General features: G+C 37.9%; 1 protein-coding gene across 3 annotated transcripts in view; it reads right to left on the bottom strand.

The window, feature by feature from the left end:
- The window catches only part of EPC2 (enhancer of polycomb 2), a 227,003-nt gene that overhangs the window by 154,465 nt on the left and 48,658 nt on the right, over window positions 1-23,880 (bottom strand). For 2 of the 3 annotated variants that reach the window (XM_077153746.1, XM_077153745.1), the window contains exon 2: window positions 13,377-13,536. In XM_077153746.1, the coding sequence (XP_077009861.1) occupies window positions 13,377-13,536 (160 nt within the window). Of the gene's footprint in view, window positions 1-6,023; window positions 10,977-13,376; window positions 13,537-23,880 lie in introns of those variants that run through there. The other variant, XM_077153747.1, reaches the window with a different exon arrangement.

The raw sequence follows: 23,880 nt of genomic DNA, 5'->3' as shown, positions 1-23,880 counted from the left end.
TTGTACATGTAGATTGGAATGATTTCTAATTGTTTTGTTAATTCTTTTTTTAATTAATAAAAAAAAAAAAAAAAAAGGACACACAATTTTTATCTTGGTTGGTTATCTTTAGGGAATGGAAATTACTTTTCCTACAATACACATTTTACTTTTCATTATAATCAGACTATAAACATTAACTTCTCAAAGAAAACCCTGTTTTTTAAGTTTCTATTAGAGAAACAAAGGAGATTCTTAAGCTAGTGATGAAAAACTATTTCTGAACAACTCCAATTTAGGGAGAAAAAGTTGCATTACTGAACCCATTGGGGAAGGGGACACTGAAAATACCTTCAACTTTGATTACTTTACTGATAAGAAAACTGCCGACGGAAAAAAACAAAATTATTATAATCACTAAAATAGTATCTTGGACTATTGGAAAAGCAACATCATGGCGGCTCTCGTTACTCTTTCACCCTTTATATTATCTTTATTATCTATTTTACATCAGTTGCATCACTTCTATTAGCCATTTTAGCTTTCTCTAATCAACTTATTATTTTTAATTGTGAAAAAAACATATATACAAAAAAGCAATAAATTTCAAAGCACACCACAACAATTAGTTACAGAAGAGATTTCAGAGTTTGGTATGGGTTACAGTTTCACAACTCCTATCAACTTTGATATTATTTTTAACATATAGAGAAAATGAAGTCTACAAAGTCCAATTCATTCTTACCAAGGCAACCTTTATTGTGTACCAAGCACAGCACTTGTTTGAGGGATTATAAAGGAATAAATGATACACACCCATTTCCCAACTTGGGCCTTACTCAATTAGGATTACAGGACTATCTTCAAAAAACGGGTTGGACTTGGAACAAGCCAGGTCAACAAGAGTCACCGAAGGGTTCTCTCTACCTGTGCTCAGTTAAATCCTACAGCTCAAAGGTCCTGCAGATCCTCTTAGTTCTGTGTGTGTGTGTATAAGCATGCATGTGTACTGGTGGGTGCTGGGACAAGGAGCTTGTTGGGACTAATTTTATTTTTAAAGGCTCAGCCTATATTGTTGTTTTGGTGGCTTCCTCCCCCACTTTTCCCTCCATTATCTTTGATATGTCAAACTTAAAAGGCTCTTTTAAAAACTGGATCTTGGGCCTTCCTGAAAGGTAAATGTGGCCTTTCAACAGAGCTTCTCACTACTCTAAACAAAATAACAAAATGTGAAGGGCTTGTTTCTATTTCTCTTATGGCTTCTTTTTCTTCTTCAAGTTTTTGCTCTCACCTCTCCCAGTGCATACTGTCCTTCTATCCATTAATCCTGTGCCAGGTCAAACCAGAAAAGTATCTTTTAACAGTATGCATCTGCCTTTCATATACAGGGCTCCTTTTTCTATCAGCAAGCAATCTATCCTCTACACTGCAGTTATTCGTCAAAAAAAAAAAAAAAAAATTATCCCATTGTTCATTCTATTACCAACCACATTTAAATAATAATGGGTTTCTATCAAAGTTCAATGCATATCAAATATTTGCATCTCATAATGATGAGCCATGACTGAGAGGCAGTGTAATTAAAACAGGCAGACTTCAGAGTCAGATGGCCTGTGTATGAATTCTGACTCTTTCACTTACTAACTGTATACCATGAGCTATTTATTTAATCTCTCATTTTAAAAATGGGGTGAAAATATTAGTTGCCTCGTAAGGTTTCTTTGAAGAGTAACTGGCCTAATAGATATAAAGCACTCACAGGACCTAGGCAAAAGAGGTCAGCAAATGTTAGCTTTCTATTATGTTATTTACTCACAACTGTAGAAGGAAGCATTTAGTATTCTATTAAAATTTACAGAAAATAAATATGAGAAAATATTTTTTATAGGGTATGCTAGCCCATAAAATTATAATACTGGGGTAAGATGGAAAGGTTAAATTCCCTTCAGTCTTTTATAGTGAACAGGGAGACAGACAAGATGCTGAAAGGTGTCAATTCTCAGGGCAGTGTGGTGTCCCTGCAGAATCTTCCACAGGGATGCTAGTTGCTAGGTGAATATGCTGAAAGCCTATTCCTGGTAACTCCTACTGGTGGCACAATCAACTGTGCTGGGTTACATCACAATATCTTCTTTGTGAGGCCCCACAAGAGACAGTTCTAATTCTTAAGTTTGTGAAAGCATGCCCTGAAATATCTACCTTATGACTGATCTTGATTTTTCACTTTGTCTATTAATTGCCTCACATTAAAATATGTACCATTATGCATCAAAGTTACCTTTTACTATGTTATCTTTATTTTCTCTGATTTCTTTAACCATGATTTCTAATTTATGTATTTTATTCAAAATCATCTCATTGCTCTATTTTTTTAAAAATAGTGGACATAATTAAATGTATACAGGCCCAAGGGGCACTGTTCTTTTACTCACCCTTCTCTTTCATCTCTCTACCTCAGACTACCAAATTATTACTTTGCTTCTTTCAAAGCACCTGGCATTGCTTTAATATCTTCTGAGTTTTGAGGCTCTCCCTTTCTGGATTAGTAGCTATCTGGTTACAGCTCTAACGCTTCAGCCTCAGTACCTATACACAGCATTTTTTTATCCAACAGAAGGTAGTTACAAGCTCAGCCCAATTTTGAGAAGAGAGAAGGAGCCCTTAGAACCAGCTTATCTGAAATCAACCCTCTGGGCCTTGTCTTACTCACTGACCCGTTATAATTCTAACCACCCCAACTTGGGATCAAGCATCAATCTAGAATGTCTTCTCGACAAATTTGATACAACTAGTTTCTACTGAAGAATCCCTCAAAAGTTCTCATTTACTTGAGGTACTGTTTTTCCAATAATTGTTATTTATTTATTTATTTAAATCTATTATATTATTCCATGAGATTTGTGCTGAACCTAATTTCTGAATACATCCAATGTCATTTTTACAACAAAATGCAACTGCAATGCATTCTTCTTCATCTGAGTTTTACTATAAACAAAACTATGCTTTTCACTGGGGATCTTTTCCAATTCTTCCTAATCAAAACATGTTCATCAGAGCAAAGGGTCAATTATTATCATTTTCATTAAATGAGAGGAATAACAAAAGTTAATGACATTTCAAGAACAATGAGACGAAGTCAGTTATTTGGCTGGCATCATTCTCACTTTTGCTGAAAGTCTACTGGATGTACACATTCACTTTAAAAGAATAACTATAAATTTTCCTCTTTTTCCAACGCAGACTTGACAAAAGTCAGATTTATTGGATTGAGAAGGAGCCAGCTTCAAGTTTATTAAGGTGTACAGCACAGTACACATACAGAGGAATTTCTCTGGTGTTTATTGACTTTGAAGAAACACAAACAGCAAATTCAATCTTCTTTGAGTGAGTTCCTCTCTTTGCCTGACAAAACAAGAAGTTACCCCAACTGACCCCTTTTTCTGGACTCTCCTTTCTTTCAGCCAAGAAGCAGATGAGACAGTCTACTGAGCTATGTTTGTAGGTGTCATGTAGTAAGGAGAGCAGAACTTTATTTCAAAACAAGAAACAGAGAACTGTTACCAGAAACAGGGAATCTTGAATAGGGTGTGAGATTTTGCCCAAGTTAGTGCGATGCTCCGATATATCCCAGAGTAATCTGGGCAGTGAGAAAAGAAGTTATTTGCTAAATCCCCTTGGGGGACTGGTAGAAAGAAACGTTCAAATTCCCCATTTGGAGAATTTCTGACATTCTCACAAGCAGTGGCAACAACCAAATCAATAGGCCAAGCCCTCGATCTTGGGGTTTGTTCCTATGAAACTTGTTCCTGCAAAGGATAGGTTAAGCATATTTAAAATTAGGCCTAGGAGTCTCTGTCAGAGAAACCCCTTTTGTTGCTCAGATGTAGCCACTCTCTAAGCCAACGCAGCAGGTGAAGTCACTGCCTCCCCTTTACCTGGGACATGATTTCAAGGGGTGTAAATCTCCCTGATAACGTGGGACAGAACTCCTGGGATTTGCTGGGACCTGGCATCAGCGACTGAGAAAGCCATCTTGACCAAAAGGGAGAAGAGAGAAATGAGACAAAATGAAGATTCAGTGGCTGAGAGACTTCAAATAGTCGAGATGTTATCCTGGAGGTTATTCTTATGCATTATATAGATATCCATTTTTAGTTTATGGTGTACTGGAGTGGCTGGAGGGTAGTACCTGAAACCGTTGAGCTGTGTCCCAGTTGCCTTGATTCTTGAAGACGATTGTATGAAGATAAAACTTTTTACAATGTGAATGTGTGATTGTGAAAACTTTGAGGCTGAGGCTCCTTTTATTCAGGGTATGGACAGATGGGTAAAAAAAATATGGATTAAAAAAATAATAATAATGAGGGATAAGGGTAAAATAAATTGGGTAGACTGAAAAACTAGTGATCAAAGAGAGGGAGGCTTCGTGAAGGGCATGAGATATATGAGATTTTCCTTTTTTCTCTCTTTCTCTGAAGTGATACAAATGTTCTAAAAAATGATCATAGTGATTAATATACACTATGTGATGATATTGTGAGCCATTGACTGTACATTATGTATGGACTGTATGTGTGAAGATTTGTCAATAAAAATTTAAAAAGTTTAAAAATGAATGGCAATTAACTTCAGAATACTTATGAAACATTATCTCAAGTTACTTCATGTTCAAAAAATTGTGAGAAATTTAATGTCACATATCCCTGTGGAGATGCGATGCTCAATTGTGGGTATAAACTTCTGATTAGATGGGGATTTGACTCCACCCATTCTTGATTAGTTTACTGGAATCCTTTAAAAGAGGAAACATTCTGGAGACAGTCAGAAATGACAGAAGCCTCAGAGTTGACAGGAACTTCACAGGAGACCTCACTCAGATATAGACATACAGAGAACAGAGACGCAGGTGTATGGAGATCCTTGGAGTCCAGCAGACATTACCATGAGATGTTAAGCAAGCCAGAACCTGGAGAGAGCCAAGGGAAGCCAACAGATGAAAGCCAGCTCCAGAGAAGCAAAATGAGAAACCCCTACAGCAACAGAGGCTAAAAACAATGGAACCCAGAAGCAATGGACCAGCACATTATCAGCTACGTGACTACCCAGCTGACAGAGGTGTTTCTGACCCATCAGGCTTTCTTGAGTGAAGATAACTTCTTGTTGCTGCCTTAATCTGGACACCTTCACTTCCTTAGAACTCTAAACTTGTAACTTAACAAATGTCTCTTTTCAAAAGCCGCTCCAGTTCTGGTATATCGCATTCCAGCAGCTTTCAAACTCAACATACATAACTAATCATATACAAGGTACTGTGCTAGCCAGTGAAGTTAAGAAACAGAAAAAACAAGTCCCCACCATCAAAGAGCTTTACAGCATAGTGAGGCAACAGAGGGAGGAAAACCACAATTGAAGGTGGTCAAATGCCACAATGAAGGTATGCACATAACAGTGTGGCATGAGATAACCGACGTTCACTCTGCTTGGAGGGGTCAGGAAAGTCTCCTAAAGGCAAGACTTGGAGAACAAGCTGTATTTTGACAAGTGGAAGAGAGAAATAAAGGGCTATGTAAAGACATGAAAACATGAGAAAGCAAGGGATAAATAAAAAAACAGCAAGAAGCTCATTATATTATCATAGCTTATAATGTGAAGGATTAGGTGAACTTTTTAAAAAAAGTTTACTGAAATGGAAGTTTGTGACTGTACTGGACCAAGTAGATACTAAATTGAAAGAGATTAAGTTCCTCCTCTAGTTTATAGCCTCCTTAGGAGCAGGAAAAAAAAAACCTTACATTAGGGTTCTTTAGAGAAACAGAACCAACAGGAGATATCAGTAAATATGAGATTTATAAAGGTGTCTCATCCAGCTGTGGGAATGGAAGAGTCCAAAATTTGCAGGGCAGGATGTGAAGCTGGCAGCTTTGATGAAAGATCTGGAAGAGTATAACAGGAGAGGCTCGCTGACTAAAGAAGCAGCCAAAAGTCTCTCTTCCTCCTTAAAGAGCCTTCAACTGATTGAATTATCTTGTTGTGGGGGAACATACCTTAGTTGACTGCAGACTAGTCAGCTACAGATGCAATCAACTGATGATTTAATAAACCAGCCTTCTGGTTTATCAAAAATCCATGAAGTATCCTTGCAGTAATGGTCAGGCCAGTGTGTGCCTGACCAGACAACTGGGCATCATCACTTGGCCAAGTAGACATCAGAACCTAACCATCATAATCCACCCCTTGTTAACTTGGCAGCTATACACATAACCTTGAAACACGCTTAATTTCCAAAAAGAACACAGTAACAGACATATGTTTTGCCTAACAATACTCAACTGTCCTGTGTACAACCAGAAATGCACTACATCTCTCCAGAATAGGGCTGCAAGTCCTTAGATAGCATTCACTGTTAAACTTCATATCCTATTAAATACTATAACATGAACAATACAACTTATGTCATAGGAGAAGAGGAAAACAGGATACTTGCTTACGTACAGAGCAAACATAACAAAACAGAGAGGAAATATTCATACAATCACAGTCCTCGTTTCTGTAACTGATCATGTGGTCTACCTTCTTCTACTACCCATTCCATATTCCATTTGCCGTCAGCAAGCACTTCAGGAGGCCATGGGTGCTGACAGGTGAAGTGACCCTGAAAGTTTCTGGGTCTTTGGTAGTCCTGCTTGGACTGGGTTGTTACAGTTTTCCATCGACTTTAATTACAGGGCATGGTAGTACTAAGAGAAGCCCTAGGGGATCTCTTGTATTACAGGAAAATTCTTCTTTATCTCCACCATGTAGATGAAGTCCTATTTCCCCTCTGATAGTCAGGATCAGTCATACCAGACAGGATCCCCTTTTGTGCTTGTTCAATCAGTGTCATGAGAAGCCCAAAGTGGCAAGGCAGCAATCTTAACTTCCAGTTTAATGGAACCATTGTTGTGTCTACTGGTAGGAGCACTCCTCTTTTTGGAACTAAGACTTGTAGACCAGCAGAGTTTAAGGTTTCAGGGACAGGAAGCAAATTTTTCCCTAGTGGCTCATTAGGGGTGATAGTGAGTGGTGCCACTCCCATTTCTACCCCTTGATGCCTGAACTGGTGAATCCTGGCTGTGGGAGAAACAGCATCATAGAGTGGACACTGATTCAGAGCATACACAGCCTCCAGAAGAAAACTGCTGTAGCCCTGCAAGGTGTGGCTGCCTAGTTGGCACCATAACTGGGTCTTTAAAAGGTCACTCCACCATTCTATCAATGCAGCTACCTCTGGATGATGGGGACCAGAGAATTGTATGAGCATGTGTCCATTGCGCAATTCTTTGCTGTGAAATAGGTTCCTTGATCAGAACAATGCTGTGTGGAATACCATGATGGTAGATAAGGCATTCTGTCAGTCCACATATGGTAGTTTTTGCAGAAGCACTGAGTGCAGAAAAGGCAAACCCATATCCAGAGTATGTGTCTATTCCAATTAGAACAAATCGCTGACCTTTCCACGATGGAAGTGGTCAAATGTAATCAACCTGTCACTAGGTAGCAGGCTGATCACCTCAGGGAATGGTGCCATATGGGGAACTGAGTTGGGTCTCTGCTGCTGGCAGATTGAGCACTCAGCAATGGCCTTAGCCAGGCCAGCCTCGGTGAATGAAAGTCCATGTTACTGAGCCCATGCATAACCTCCATCCCTACTACCAAGTCCAATTTGTTCATGAGGCCATTCGGCAATGGCAAGAGTGGCTGAGGAAAAGAGGATGACTTATATCCGGGGTCATCTTATCCACCTGATTATTAAAACCTTCCTCTGCTGAAGTCACCCTCTGGTGAGCATTCACATGGGACAGAAATATCTTCATGTTCTTTGCCCACTCAGAAAGGTCAATCCACATACTTCTTCCCCAGACCAATTTTCCAATCATGCCCCTTCCAAGTTCCTGACCATCCAGCCAAACCATTAGCAACAGCCTATGAGTCTATATAGAAATGCACCTCTGGCCAGCTCTCCTTCCAAGCAAAATGAACAACCAGGTGCACTGTCTGAAGTTTCATCACTGGGAGGATTTCCCCTCACTACTGCCCTTTAAGGACATTTGAGAAAGGATTATAGTGCTGCAGCTGTCCACATCTGGGTGTTTCCTGTATGTCATGCAGAACCTTCAGTAAATTATGCCCAAGTTTTCTCTTTCTCAGTCAACTCACAAAGGAACTCCCCAAGAGGCCACAGCTCTGGTCTGGGAAAGAGTAGGTAATAATGGCATGTATGCGGCCATGGGCATTTGCCTTCAGGACCTGATCAAGCCTTATCACTTATCTCTTATATACCATTTCCATTTTATGATGGAGCGCTGCTGTGCATGCCCAACTACAACATCCAGCTCAGGAGAGGCAACTCAGGTTTCATGGTAACTTAGCGGCCCATGGTTAACTGTTCAGTCTCTACAAGGGCCCAGTAGCAGGTTAAAAGCTGTTTCTGAAAAGGAGAGTAGTTATCTGCAGCAGATCTGGAGCTCTGCTCCAAAATCCTAAGGGTCTGCATTTTGATTCTCCTATAGTGGCCCACCACAGGATTCCAGCTCAATGACAGCAGTTATCAGAGTAATATCTGACTTACAGAGAAGGGTGACTACAGAGCTCTTCATGGTTGATGGAGGTAGTCTCATGAATTTACTTCTCAAAGATATATCCTCTGGACACTCCTGGGGTGTTTGAGCACCCCACTCTAACATTCCAATCTCTCTAAGCCTCTGGATCTCCTTACCTACATTATACTAGGGCAGTTCTGGCATTTCGACCTCAAGTAATATCGGCCACCTTTGGCCACGTTTCAGCCAACAACTCAAACTGCAAATGCCCTTCCTAACCTCTCAAGCTACAACACTGAATGCAAAATCTCTGCTTAGTGGGCCTATATCAATAAATTCAGTTTGATCTGACTTTATATTCCTTCCATGATTATCCTACAGCCTTACTATTTATTCCCACACATATTCCTATGATTTATGTTTATATAGATTGGAAAACACATGCAGTTATTTTGGAGTGTATATAGCATACCTCCTCATGGGTCACACTTTGTACCTCACCTTTTGGGGACTGTTGGGACACTAGCCTAGTTACAGGTCTTGAAGAAAAGAGGAATGGTGGGGGTGGGTCATGAAAAGAAATAGAAGCGTCTTTCACACCAAATTCCTCAGAGCATTTTGTTACAGTTTCATCTGGTGAAACAGGATTAGTTGCTCCAGAGGAATGGGGGCTGTTTCCCTAAGGGAGGTGGTTACAGGGTTAGTAGGCAGTTTAATCTTGTTAGGTGGAGGTTGCACGGCTGATTCCTCCGGGCAGACTGGAGTCTAGGGAAACTGCTTCATCAAGGCAGCCTGGAAGTCAGGAAGCTCTTTCCTCAGGGCAGTCCATCACAGGTCTATCTAGCAAAGGTTTAGCAGATTCCAGGGATCCCGTTTCCCCACTGCCATAATTATGAAGCCATATATCACCATTTTTATCACATTTTTTCCCAATCAAAGCCCTCACTTTTAACAACAGATACCGTGTAAGGTTGAGATTTTAGTTTATGTTGCAAATCTGTCATTCACACAATGAGACTGTGTCTGGAAATAAGATTTTCTGTCAGGGCAAACATGGAAACTTCTACATTGTTCATAAGGTACTTATGTTTTAAGTTTGAAGCCTTCAAAGCCCATCCCTTTCCCTCATTACTGCATCCAGTATTGTTGTTGGCTAACAACAATAAGCCAATATCATAGTAACTCTTAATTCCACAAAACTCTGTAAAGGTGGCAAAAACACTCTCCCCAAGAGCCTCGTATAAGTGTACAATTAGCAGAATTTAACGGTGATATTTTGAGTATCTATCTTACCAATTCACCCCATGGACTATCAGTGCCATCCTGATTACTGAGTCTAATTAGAGTAGAAAATCAATTGTAAAAACCCATTTTTAAGATTCTGTTTCTCAGGAACCACTCTGGTACCAAGCTGTGTTAGTCAGGGTTCTCTAGAGAAATCAGGAGATATCCATAAATATGAGATTTATAAAGGCGTCTCATGCAATCATGGGAATGGAAAAGTCCAAAATCTGCAGGGCAGGCTGTGAAGCTGGAGCTCCAGTGAAAGGTATGGACGAGCTCCACAGAAAAGGTTTGCTAACTGAAGAAGCAGACAAGTCTCTCTTCCTCCTTAAAAAGTCTTCAACTGACTGGATTATTTTGTGAGAGACATGCCTTAGTTAATCTCAGATGGAGTCAGCCACAAATGCAATCAACTGATGATTTAATACACCAGCCTTTGATTTTATCAAACAGTCATGAAATATCCTTGCAGCAACAATGGTCAGGTGAGTGCTTCCCTGACCAGACAACTGGCAAAATTACTTGGTCAAGATGACACCAGAACCTAACCATCACAACCCTCAAAGAGTTAAATGCAATAAGGTTGGTATCACAGAATAATACATGGGTAAATGTGGTTGGCGAGGTACAAGGAGGGCCTTAAATATCAAAGACACTAAAATTTCATTCTATAAGCAATGAGTTTTTTAAAAATTCTGAAATGGGTAATAATCCCAGTAGTAGCAGTATGAATGATGGACTGGAAAGCATCAGGACTAGAGCAGAGAGAACAATAAGGAGGTTTCTGTCAAAGACCAGACAAGAAATGTGATGGGACTGAACCCAGTCACCCTACTGTGAAGTCGAGGCAATTTTACAATGTTTTTTCTAGTCAAGTAAATGGAGATTTTTTTCAAATACATCACTAAAAGAAGGATAAATTCTGAATTCTGTTCTTTTATTTGGGGTGTGTGTATGGGGCGGGGGAATTCCTTATACCTAAGGGGTCGGCAAGAAATTATACAAAAGTTAAAGAACAACAACAAAATCTTCCTTGAGAAAAGAAAAGTTTCAATAATAAAGATAACCTTGAGTCCAACATGCATGCAGTTAAGCAAATTATGGAATATCAACTTGATAAAAAATTATATAAACATTTAAAATGACAATTAGAGACTATGGAAAATTCTGAAAACTTAAAATGTAAGAAAAGAAAATAAAAACTGTGTAGTGTGATGACAGTATGATACTGTATAGTATTATATGTAGAATATGCTGACAGACTATAAAAGAAAAAAGATTAAATAATTTTATTCTTATTCCTTTTTTAATGATAATAGCATAAAATAAAATTTAAAAAGTCAATACCAGGTTAATGTTTATTGTATGCAGTGGCCATGACCCAGATGGGCTATATCCAATCTCTGGTTCTTGCTTTCCTAGAATGTTTTTTTTTAAACAAATGATCCTGCTATCTACTAGATTATGTTGTTAAATACAAAAACCTCCGATAATTTGGGTTATGAGGAATTTCTAAAGTTCCTATTATGAACAAGCTGTCTCTTTCGACACAAAAAGTTAAGGCAAATTCAGCAAGCTACAGGAACTCAAGTCCAAGAACACGGAGAAAATAAATCATACAAGAATTTTTGCCTGTGTGTTTCTCTTGAATGTTTCAGAGAAATGAGTCCCTGGAAAATGATCTTAATACCTAAAGTTTTTTTTAAAAGCCATTTCAAAACAATCTAGTCAGCCAACATACATGCATTTATTGAGCATCTATAGGCCAAGCACTTCAATCTGAAGATACAAAGAGAAAACAAAACATAGTTTGTTCTCAAGTAGGTCACAGTCTAAAAGGAGAGAAAGAATGGTTATAAATAACTGCAATAAAGTATGGTGAGTTCTCAAATAGAGATATGTACATCAATCTGTAATAAGAAGAAAGGTAAAAGGAGAAAAGTCAGGGTAGGCTTCATAAAGGAGCTAGGTCTTAAACGAGGAACAGGAAGAGAAGTAAGACTGGACTAGCACATCAGGGAAGTATGAAATGTGAAACAATGAAGCAAATGGTAATTTTAAGTAGGAAATGAGGTGAAAGGAGTAGGCAGGGAACAAATCACGAAAAGGGTCTTGTATTAATACTAGAGAACATTGATATTACTGAATTTTATTAAATCTAAACCTCCAACAATTACAAGACACACCATTACTGTATGAACACTAAAAAAGGAAAAAGCTCTATATGGGAATGTATTGAGAAATTTAATTAAACCCCCCTGCAAAAAGCTGCACTATCAAAGAGCTATACCCACAGCGTATGATAAAGGAGAAATAAGCCAGCCACTCAGAAAGGGACAGCAAGGAACCTCTTATTTCTCAATCTGCCTTTTGATGAAAGATCTCCTCTGAGAACTGAAGCACAAGCAAGTCTGTAGCCTGAATTAAATCTACCAGAGTGGTCCCAAACTAACGAAACAAAGCAAAACAATGTGAAGACTAATGTAAAGTGGTCTTGGGTGCAGCCACCTAGCAGAAATATGCAAATTCTCTCTAGGAGAACAGGACTTCAATCTAGGACAACAGCAATTTAAGACACAATTCCATTTTAAAGATGAAAAATGAAAAGATGTGACTTAGAATCAATAAAAACCAGCAGATCTTATTATATTCAATCTCAAATCTGGCAATGTTTCACAATTACCATGGGAACTTTAAAAAAATACACACCACCAGGCTGCATACCCAGAGATTCTCAGAAAGATAGGCAGGCTTGAAGTAAAGACCTAAAATCTATGTTACAAGGCACTGAAAGTTTTATATGCAACTAGACAAGATATCAAGACACTAGGATGTGTCTGCTGATTAGGGTGAAAATTCATACAGGCAATGAAGAACTTCAGGAGGTTTTTAAGCAGGAGCATAATTTGATCACAGACATTTTAGGAAGACTATTCTGGTCCTGGTCTTTGTGGAGAAGAGAGATTAGAAGGTAACGAATAGAGGTGGAGAATTGGGGGAAGTAAATAACTAAGTAATTCTCGAAACAGTTAATTCAAGAGATGATGATCGTCAAAAAGTAACAGTAGAGATGAAGAAAAGATAAGACAGTTATATTAAGGAGCCAGAATCAGACAGAGTTTTATAAAAACTAGACGATGGTACAGCCATAAAATCTAATTCTAAAAAATTTTAGAAAACTACTCCTACTCTTGGGTATTGTGGCCAGAGGGCCTTTAAAGAGAAATCTTATTTGGATATGCTAATAAGCCACCTTTAAGCTATATAATAAAGTACAAGTGCTATATAAAATTCTATTCTACATAAACATCAAATGCTTCAAATACTAATACTCAAAATGACCTCAAAGCTCAGACACAAGCATTAGAAGGACATCATTCTTTACTGTTTAACATTTCTATTAATCAATATAAAATTAATCCTACTACGTTATGAACTGAAAAATTAAAATCTCTTTGGGCAAGAGGAGAGATAAATTTTTGAATCAATAAAATCTTAAGTTACAAAAAGAAAACAATGAATTAACAAACTTACGCTGAATATGAATGAACTGCTTTGGCTGTTTAAACTCTCCTTTGTACAAGCGATTGTAATAGTTGACGTTGCTCTCTGCCTCAGGAACTGGAATGACCATGCTCTCTTTTTTTTCTCTAAACACTTGCTGTGCTGAAATAGCTCGTTGTAAATGATGTTCCTGAAAAATATAAAACAGGCAACATACGTTGTTTTAATAATACTAATTTAATGAACAATTCTATTTAAATGTTACTATGCTTAATAATTACCAGGGGTTTTAAGGATCAATTATAAATAGCTCTGTATTACAGACTACAGAAAACATTGCCACCGCTCTCCCTTAACACTTGTCCTCATGTTGATATTCCCTTAAATAACATTTTTAATATAGACTAAAAAAAGATTAAATATATGCATAGTTACCAATCAGAATATCAAATCTCAATTAAAAGACAATCAATCCCTGGTTTTTGAAACTGAGGTATTTGTACTACTACAAGAGTGAGGAAAAATATGCAAATCACAAGACAAGAATTTGGTTTTCAGATTTTTAAGTATTTTCCACATTCGTATACTTGAAAGCTTCAACACTGCAAAATTCTGAACACTTCTAAGTAGGATAAAATTACATTCAACAGATTGCATTACTATCAGAGCTGGAAATGTTTTTAACAAAGGTTCAACAAAAAAAATCATATAAAAAATATATCCAGTTTCTGAGGCTGGAGGGAACTGCCTGAAAATGCAGAGCTGTGTTCCAGTAGCCATGTTTCTTGAAGATGATTGTATAATGATACCAGCTTTCACAATGTGACTGATTGTGAAAACCTTGTGTCTGATGCTCCTTTTATCTACCTTATCAACAGAAGAGTAAAACATATGGAATAAAAATAAATAATAGGGGGAACAAATGTTAAAATAAATTTAGATTGAAATGTTAGAGATCAATGGAAGGGAGAGGTAAGGGGTATGGTACGTATAAATTTTTTTCTGTTGTCTTTTAATTTCTTTTTCTGAATTGATGCAAATGTTCTAAGAAATGATCATGATGATAAATTTGTAGCTATGTGATGATATTGTGAATTACTAATTATATATGTAGAACGGAATGATCATAAGCTGAGAATGAAAAATATATATATATGTCCAGTTTCTAATAACTTTTCACTACCTCTGCCACTTACTGCAATAGTCTGCTAAGTCTTTCCCCTACTTCTTTCCTTGCCCCACTATGGACCATTCTTAACAAAAGTGCTTTACCTTTTGAGGTAAATTAGGTCATGTCACACCCAATGGACCTGCTTCCATGGTATTCTTGGTAAAAGGTAAAATCACTCTATCCCTCTGACCTCAACTCCTACCCCTCTCAGCCCTCCCATCCTTCACTCTAGCCACACTATCTTCCTTGCTTTTCCTAAATATTCAAACTGCTTGCTTCCTAACTTCCATGAAATTTCACAGGCTTTCCATGATAGTCTTATCTAAAAGAATACCTCCACTCCAGCACTCCCTATCCTCTGTCCCTGTTTTTTCTCCATACCACTCAGCACTATCTGACATATTACAGCTCTAATTTATTTGTCAACTCTCCTAAAGATAATGTAAGCTCCAAGAGGGCAAGGATTTTTGCTTAATTCATTTCTATATCCCTAGTGCCTAATATATAGTGGTTGGCATATAAAGACTACTCACTACATATTAAAAGAATGAATAAATGAAATCTTTATTGAATTCTTATCAAATGCCAGGTTATCCAAAACACTTAACACGTAATAAACCTGATGCATAAGGATACTTTAGTGACTTATTCAAAGTCACATAGCCAAAAAGTGACAAAAACAGAGAAATGAATTTGGGTTATTTGCAAGTAAAGTCAAAATTCTTAATTCTACTATAGTAATCATATTTTCTGATACTCTGTAGAGTCCAAGATATTTGAAGATCTTAATTTTGTTCAAGCCTTTAGGGTATGTGAAGTTATTTAAAAAGAATTAATGTAATGATCTAAGAAGAAAAGTTTTAATGCAGCAAGAAATAAAGCTACACTGATGGTCCATTAAATGCAACACATACAGTAGATTAGCATGATTAAAAGCAATATTCTAAAGGAAGGTAGGCTGCTAAAGGAGGGTAAATATCAAGTAATGATTACAAAAGAACTATATTCCATGATCTCCTGCCACTCATTATTAGTAATGCAAGCAGAGACACAGATGATATACAAGATAAAGAAAAGAGACCTGATATGAATAAGTGAAGAAACAGTTTCTTACGATATAGACAGTATAGCCAGGACAGTTACTAAGACTCTCTGTTTCATTAGCTCAAATCAAGTCATATCTTGGTATTATCTGCTTCCTCCAAAAGGTCACAAAAATAATATGTACTATATCACCATCAGCATCATATTGACATTTTGTCAGACTAATTTAAATCAAGAAAACACAAGCATGCTAAAGAAAAATACTCTAAAATTTAAATGGAAGAATAAAAGTCCAGGAAAAGGTAAATCAACCTTTTAAAAATTGAAGGAAGGGGGACCTATCAGAAATTACAAATATTTATAAAAGCCATAGCAATAAATAAGTGTATCAAAAGAATAAACAGTTTACATTCATGTAAGTATGTATTTAATAAGCACTATATAATAATTACTATGGTTACCAGGCCCTTTAAAACATTAATTCATTCAAATTTCATAACAACCTTGTGAGATAGGTAGCATTATTCCCATTTTCTTAGATGAGGAAACTAAAGAGAGAGTAAGTGATCTGTCAAAGATTATTTGGGCAATAAGTAGGAAAGCTGCCCCTCACATAAATAACGTACCAGATCAGTGCTCACACACAGATCCATGTATAAACAGGAACTTAACACAAGATAAAGAGAGTACCACATAACAAATGGGCAAAGGCTAAACTGCTGAAGATAAAAGGAAAATATATTTGTACTGTAGGAAGAGAGAAGGATTTCTTAAAAATGTATTATTCAACAGAAAGAAGGAAGAATGGAGTCCTGAATCACGTGACAACATGGATCAACCCTGAGGATATTATGTTTAGTGAAATAAGTTGGACAAATATTGTATAATCTCGGTAATATGAACTAATTATACTATGTAAACTCACAGATAAAGAATCTAGAATACAGGTTACCAGGAGATTGAATGAGACTAGAGAGTAGGGAATGGTTGCTTAAGACATGCAGAATTTTTATCCAGGTGGAATTTAAATGAGTGAACATGTCTGGAGTTAATGGCAGCACATTATTGGGAGTATAATTAACAGTGCCAAACTGTGTGTGAATGTGATTGTAGGGAAAATTCAGAGTCACAAATGTCACCAGAATGAAAGCCAAGGTTAAAACATGAGACTGTATGTGGGAGACCTGGGTTTGTATACCAGACCAAGCACCATCCCCTCCAAAAAACAAAAGAGCAAAAAAACATGGGACTGTATAATTCAGTAAATCTCAAGGTAGATGCTAACTGAGATTAACAGTACAAATATAAAAATTCTCTTCCATAAGCTAGAACAAATGCAAGAAACTATTATAGGGAGTTAATAATAGAGTAGTATATAGGGAAAATACACCTATTGAGTTCTGGGAAGATAGCGGAATAGGATAGGTTGGGTTCACCCCTGCTAGAAGGAACAGGAAGGCAAGTGAGACAGCGATTCTAGGGTGTAAGTGACCTGGGAGGGTCTTCCACAGCATACAGGAAGGCCCTAGTTGCAAAAGCTGAAGAACTGAGGCGCAGAGAATTGGAAATCATCCTGGCTGGTGCAAACAGCCTAACGTACAAATGGAAGCCCAGAGAGGTCTGTGGAGTGCTCAGACTAGGAGACTGGGATTAGTGAACCAAGCTAGGAAGTAAGCTAAGCACTTTCCTTGAACACGCTACCCTCATTGTTGCAGCCCTGCAACCTGCAACTCACCTTACACCCCACACACCTCAACCCCATCACCCACGCCCCCCACGTGCATGCATGCCTGCCCCAGCCCAACCCATCTCTCCTCCAGAAGCAGAGTCTCTCCAACCTCTTCTGAGATCCACCTTCCCCTCCCTGCTCCCTGCAGGCAGTCACCAGCACATAAAGGCTAAGGGCGCTTACCTTCATACCCAGGCTACACCCACCCCCAGCCCATACAGTTGTGCAACCCCACCCCATCCCACCCCCCTAAGCAATGCCCATGTGGACATCAGTTTACGGCCCTTCCAGATCCGCACAAGGCCCCCAGTCACACTTCCCAGCTCTGGAAAAGCGCTCATCGGTGCAGCCAGGCCACACCTGCCCCCAACCTAAGCAGACACAATCTGGACCCACTGCCCGAGCTCCGTGCATGCGCATGCAAGGATCCCACTCTCTAAACCAGGGCACACCAGGGCCCCACCCCCTAGACCTGCACACCCGCACAGCCACATCCTTCCTGCTACCAGGCACCCACGCATTCGTGTGCTATTTGACCCCTGCACTACAACCCCAACACCTCAAACGTAAACATTTGCCTCATCCCCTGGCACAAGTGTCTTGCTCCCACACCTGGCAGTGCTCACGGGCAAATCTGTGCTACATAGTCCCTGCACTGCATACACGGGCACACCTGCTCCAACCCCCTGCACACCTGTACACCCATGCCAGGGCACCACCCATCTGACACCATCACCTGACCCCAGCCCATGTCCCACAACCCCGCTGATCTGTGCCCACCCCTATACACTCTCAGATCCGCAGCCAGGACTCCTCTGGACCTCTTTCCCTGTGCAAGGACACACCCTGTCCCACCCCGGGTCCCAACCTCTGTCCCAAACACACTGGCCCCAGTGCATCTACAAAGCCTCCCCATCCACCTCCCACCACACTCTTGCACTCCAAGGTCTGCCTGAGCTGCACTCCATACCAACAAAAAAATCACAGTACAAACCATAAGGCAAAAAAACAAACAAACAATAAAGGTTACATTCCAATTAAAGGTTTCTGTTCAATGAAGGACATGATGGATATCGTTAAATTTAAACAATGGCAGAAGTTATTTTCAATATCTAAAATGTCTAAGTGATTAATATCTCAAATATATAAGAAACTCCAGCAGATCAACAAGGAAAGGATAGCAACTTCAACAGAAAAATTTATGATAAAGGATATAAACAGGGAATTTACATAAGAAGAAACCCCAAAAGCATGTGAAATATGCTCAATTCATTACTAATCAGAGAACTACAAATTAAAATGAGACAACTTACACCTATTAGACTAGAAAAATTAGAAATAAGAATTATGCCAAGTTTTAGCAGGGATGTGGGAATACAGAATCCTATATGCTTTACTGTGGAAGTGCATGCTGCTGCACCATTCCGGAGAGCAACGTGACATTACTTAGTCAAATTAAATACGCATACTCTGTCCTTTGGCAATTCCTGTCTAGGATATATAACCCCCAAAAAATCTCACACAGATTGATTAGTGAATATAGCTACTGAAGTGGTATTTGTTGTGGGGGGAAGTAGAGGCAATGTGTGTATCCATCACTGATAAAGTGGAAAAGCAAAACGAACTAGATGCATACCGTGATACCACACAGTAGTCCAGAGGACAGCAACAGGATGGATTTTAAATCAGGGTTGAGTGAAGAAAAACCGTAAGAAATAAAATCAGATATACCATTTATAGAAAATTAAATACATACAAAATAGTATACATTTTCCCAGAAGAGACACATAAAACATATCAGAGAGAGCAGAGGGGGGAAAGAGAGTGAAGAAAAGGGATAAAAAAGAATAAATAAATGAAACGAGAAGGGGCCTTAAATTTCCTTTAAATCCAGGCTGGATAGGGTATAATGTTAAAGACTGAAGAAGACTGGCAATACGTAAACTGTAGAAGAAGAAGAGCATATGGAGATCCATTATTGTTTTTTCTACTTTTGGGTAGGTTCGGCAATTTCCATTATAAAAATTAAAACAGAGAGAAGGCCTTTGCAAGGACCAATGATAATGTACCATAAACTGAGGTATATTACTAGGTCAACCCTCTGCAACCGAGTTTCTGCCTTAAAAAATAATAATAAAGAAAAAGTACTTCTATATAACACTATATATTGTAGAAGTTTGCAAACCTATTTAAAGATTGAACAAGAACTGTTCACTTACGTATTCCATGCATTCCAATAATCACGGATCAAAAACATGGCTCACTGATTAATGGTGACGATAAAGGCTTATGAATACCGGTAACCACTTAACAAACATAAAATAACAAGATGGGACGTAACGTGATAGGTCATTTAAGCTCATGTTTTACAAACTGCAGGTCACCATCCACTAAGAGGTTGCAGCCAGGATTTTTTAAAAATAAGAGAATAGAAAAAAATCAGAAGGCACTACACATAGTGAGGATAAGTACTGTTTTATGAAATACTTATTTTAGTTATATATGTATGTAAAATATATTTCTTACAGTTGGGCTCAGTAAGAAGTCTTTAAAAACTATAATTCAAACTACCTATCTGATGTGTTTTGATAAAATCTCACTGCATGTAAGAAAATCAAACAAACAGAGTCTTCAAAAGATTGTTTAACTGTGAAAATAGTAACATAAATTGCTATCTCTCCTGCCAGAACCATCCCCCTGCACAAACCCTTGCTTCTCCTAGATGATAATGCTTCAGGTTCTCACTTAAAATATCACTTCCTCAGTGAAAACTTTTCTGCCAGCCTTAGTAAAAAATTCCTTTTATCTATTCTCAGAGAATGATACAGCTTTTCAATGTAGGCTTCTTAGATTATTAGTTTTACATTCATTTTTGTAATCATGTGAATAATGCCTTCTTCCCCACTGGACAGCAAATAAGAACTGTGTCTGTTGTGCCCCTCAAACCTTCCATTTTCTTTAGTTTATCTGATTCCCTCTTTGCTCTCATTTTACCCCACCCAGAATATATGGCTAATCAGAATTATGTTCTTCCCAATGATTCCTGTCAATTTCATTCTACACTTAGGGCTATCAGTATAAAATATTTTATGTCCTTTGGCACCACAGGAAACTTTAAAAGTGAACATTCATTAATCCTCAAAAGAAATAAGCATTTGTTTGGCCTTGAGTTATAGAAGAAGATCAAAGTAAAAAACTAGGAGAGGCTGACTATGCTGCAGTGTAGAAACTTAAGAATATTCAACATTAATTATTCTTTCAATACATTTCTGAGTACATACTAGGCACCACATATTACTCCTGTCACTGAGAATTGCAAGAATGAATATGAATAAGACAGAGCCTTTACCTTTAAGGAATGTACCTAGGAAAAGAGAGACATCTAAGTATGTAATCATGTCTGAGCCTAACCAGCATGTCTCCTTTAACCCACTTGTCTGGAAGGATACTGAATGATGCCCAAATAAAGTAAAATTTAAACTGAGACTTTTTAGGAGCCAAGCAAAATCTTTATTTGTCTGGTTCTTTCCCACCTTGCAAAATTCATGCTCCTCTTGTTGAGTCAGAATCTATCAGTTCTCAGGCTGTATAGAAAGTTAAAAATTATTCATTGGTATTTTAAAAATTCACCCGAAGATAAGAGACTGAATACCTATACTTATCTAGTCTACCTCTCTGTTACAGCAAACCTATTAGTAAAGAACTAGAAATTTATAAAACCACAATGACAAAGAGAATGAGAGATGAGCGATTAGCACAACAGAGAGTGTATCAATATTCTGGGATACCAAAATTAAATTTAAGAGTGTATGATACAGAAGTGCATAGAAACTTTCAAATCCTTGAAAAGAAGAATAAAAACTGAACCTAGCTGCCCTGCAGAAAACTGAAGAAGATGGGGATTTTGAAATACAAACTAGAAACAATTAGGATGAGAAAAGGCCCCCAAAAACGAGCAGGAGAAAACTAAGTCTATTCAGTTACTGTTTAAAAATCAGAAAACAAGATTCAACAATACCTTTACAAGTGAAAATGGACCCCCACAGTTGGTGTGGTAGAACAGAAGAAAACTAAGAAAACATTCCAAACTTAAATATACTCAAAAGTGTAGAGATTTTTTTCTCTCTCTCTCCTTGATTTCTTTACCTATGTTCTTTACTTTTTTCTTTCTGCTATTGTAAGTTTTCAGAGTTCTACCTTTTTTCTCCCTGTACTTCCTCTACTGTATTGAAAAAAAAGTGCAGAAATTTGAAAAATCCTTTAGAGACCCGAAAAATCACCTGAATCAGAAATTTAAAAACTAAAGAGGAAGGAAAAATAGGAATATAAAAATACATAAAATAATAAAATATTGTGACAGAGTTGAGACCAAATGTATCAATAAATGTGAATGGACTTACCTAATGTAGTAAAAGGAAACAGTTTCAATTTGGGTTATAATCTCAGACCCAACTATATGTTGAATAGAGGAAACTCTTTCAGCATAAAAAAATGGTTAAAAGGGGTAAAAATAAAGGTATGGATAAAAGTATATCAGGTAAATGGATAAAATAAGACAGGTAGATTCTAATATCAGAAACCAGAATTCGCACCAAAGAGCATTAAACATGACAAAGAAAAGCATCTTCTAATGTGAAAAGCCACAATTCAAAGCAAAGACATTTTATGCACATCTCTGCATCAAGTAACGCAATCATGTTATAAAACAAAAGCTGCAGTCTATGCAAAGATTCATAGACAAACATACTAATGATAAGAAATTTTGGTAAGTTATTCTGTCATTCTTAGCATAAACAAGTAAACAACAACAATAAAAAAGGCCCTAAAAAACTTAATCAACAAGGTAGATCTTATAACATATATCGGACTCTACGCCCAACATCCTTTCGTCTCAACTACCCATGGTACATTCATAAAAGTTAATATCTACTCTTTGAGGCCAAAGGAAGAAAGATTTCTTTTGACCAGAACCTAAATATTCTGCAGCACGTAACTTAATTCAACCTGTCTGGATAGATCATTTAAGCAATCCAAACACAGGGAGCCCAGAATAAGAATGAAGGCCATTAATACTGTATAGCTTAATGTAATGCCTGGATATATCCCAGAGTATATTAAGAAGATAATCAAAAAGTACTGGCAAAGTGACTTAAGGGGTAGGAGAAAAAATAAGGAACTATTAAATTTTCTTACCTGGGAAACTTGTGATACTGTGTCAAACATTAGGGACACCCAAATCAATATGCCAAAGCTCTTGATCTTGAGTCTTGCTCTTGTAAAGCTTTTATATGTAGTGGACAAGCTTAGTCTATCTATATCTATGCTTCAGAGTTACTTCCGGTGGACCTTTCTATTGCTCAGATGTGGCCTCTCTCTCTAAGCCCAATTCTGCAAGTGAAATTATTGCCCTCCCCCCTACATGGGACATGAAATCCAGGGGTGAAAGTCTCCCTGGCGACATAGGAGATGACTACAAGGGATGAGCCTGGCCCTGGCACTGTGGGATCAATAATGCCATTCTGATCAAAAGGGGGAAAAGAAGTGTAACAAATAAGGTAATGCCATTCTGATCAAAAGGGGGAAAAGAAGTGTAACAAATAAGGTATCAGTGTCTGAGAAAGTTCAAATAGAGTCAAGAAGCTACTCTGGAGGTCACTCTTAGGCAAGCTTCAGTTAGACACTGCTACCAATCATAATTTGCCAAACCTCAACCAAAACTATTTGAGCCAATCCTAAAGAATACCCAGGGTGTTATACAAAATTCTACGAAGGATCTATGCATGAGAGGAACTTCCAAAAACCTACAACTTCTAGATGGGTCCCTGGATCAGGCAGGTCCTGAAATCAGAAGGGCAAGTCTCTCCAGAACACCAAATAGTTTCATCCCCCTACCCCATATTATCAGCAACCCCTTCCAACATGAAAAAGTTAGACTGAGTATAGCCCAAATACCCCTAAAGACTGGGAGAAAGATCAAAGGTGATGGTGGAATTATACAGAGAAGTTAGGGTTTAACAAACAAGTATGACTGCTGAATCATTACACTGATATTTTTTAATCTCCAGTATCTTAGAGCAGATAGAAGTAAAACCAAAAATGTGCAACTGTAACCAATACCAAACTCTGAAATCTGTTCTACAACAAACTGTAATGTGCTTTGAAATTTACTGCTTTTTTGCATCTATGCTATTTTTCACCAAAAAAGAAAAATATATGTTGTGGAGTAGCTAGAAGGAAAAATCTGAAATCATGAAATGGTAACCCATAAACTCTGAAATTTATTTTGTATCTACTTGTTGAAGTGTACTTTGAAAATCATTGCTTTTTCTTTCTTTTCTTTGTACATATGTTATATTTAACAATAAAAAACATGTTTAAAAAAGTAATGATAGGCTGAGTTCCAGGAAGATGACCAAATAGAGTAGATCAAATGCAGCCCTGCTCCAAGGAAAAGTTAGGGAAGGGGTGGGAGGGCAACTGAGATGGTGATGCAGGAGTGCAGCTGACATGAGAGAGCCTTCTGCACCACACAGGGCAGCCCTGGTTGAAGAGGCTGAGGAACTGAGAGGCAAAGGACTGGAGCCTAACAC

Source organism: Tamandua tetradactyla, chromosome 3 (assembly GCF_023851605.1).
Source record: "Tamandua tetradactyla isolate mTamTet1 chromosome 3, mTamTet1.pri, whole genome shotgun sequence".
NCBI lineage: Eukaryota > Metazoa > Chordata > Mammalia > Pilosa > Myrmecophagidae > Tamandua > Tamandua tetradactyla.
The sequence above is the reverse complement of the archived record's forward strand: the minus strand, read 5'-3'. Positions and strand labels throughout refer to the sequence as shown.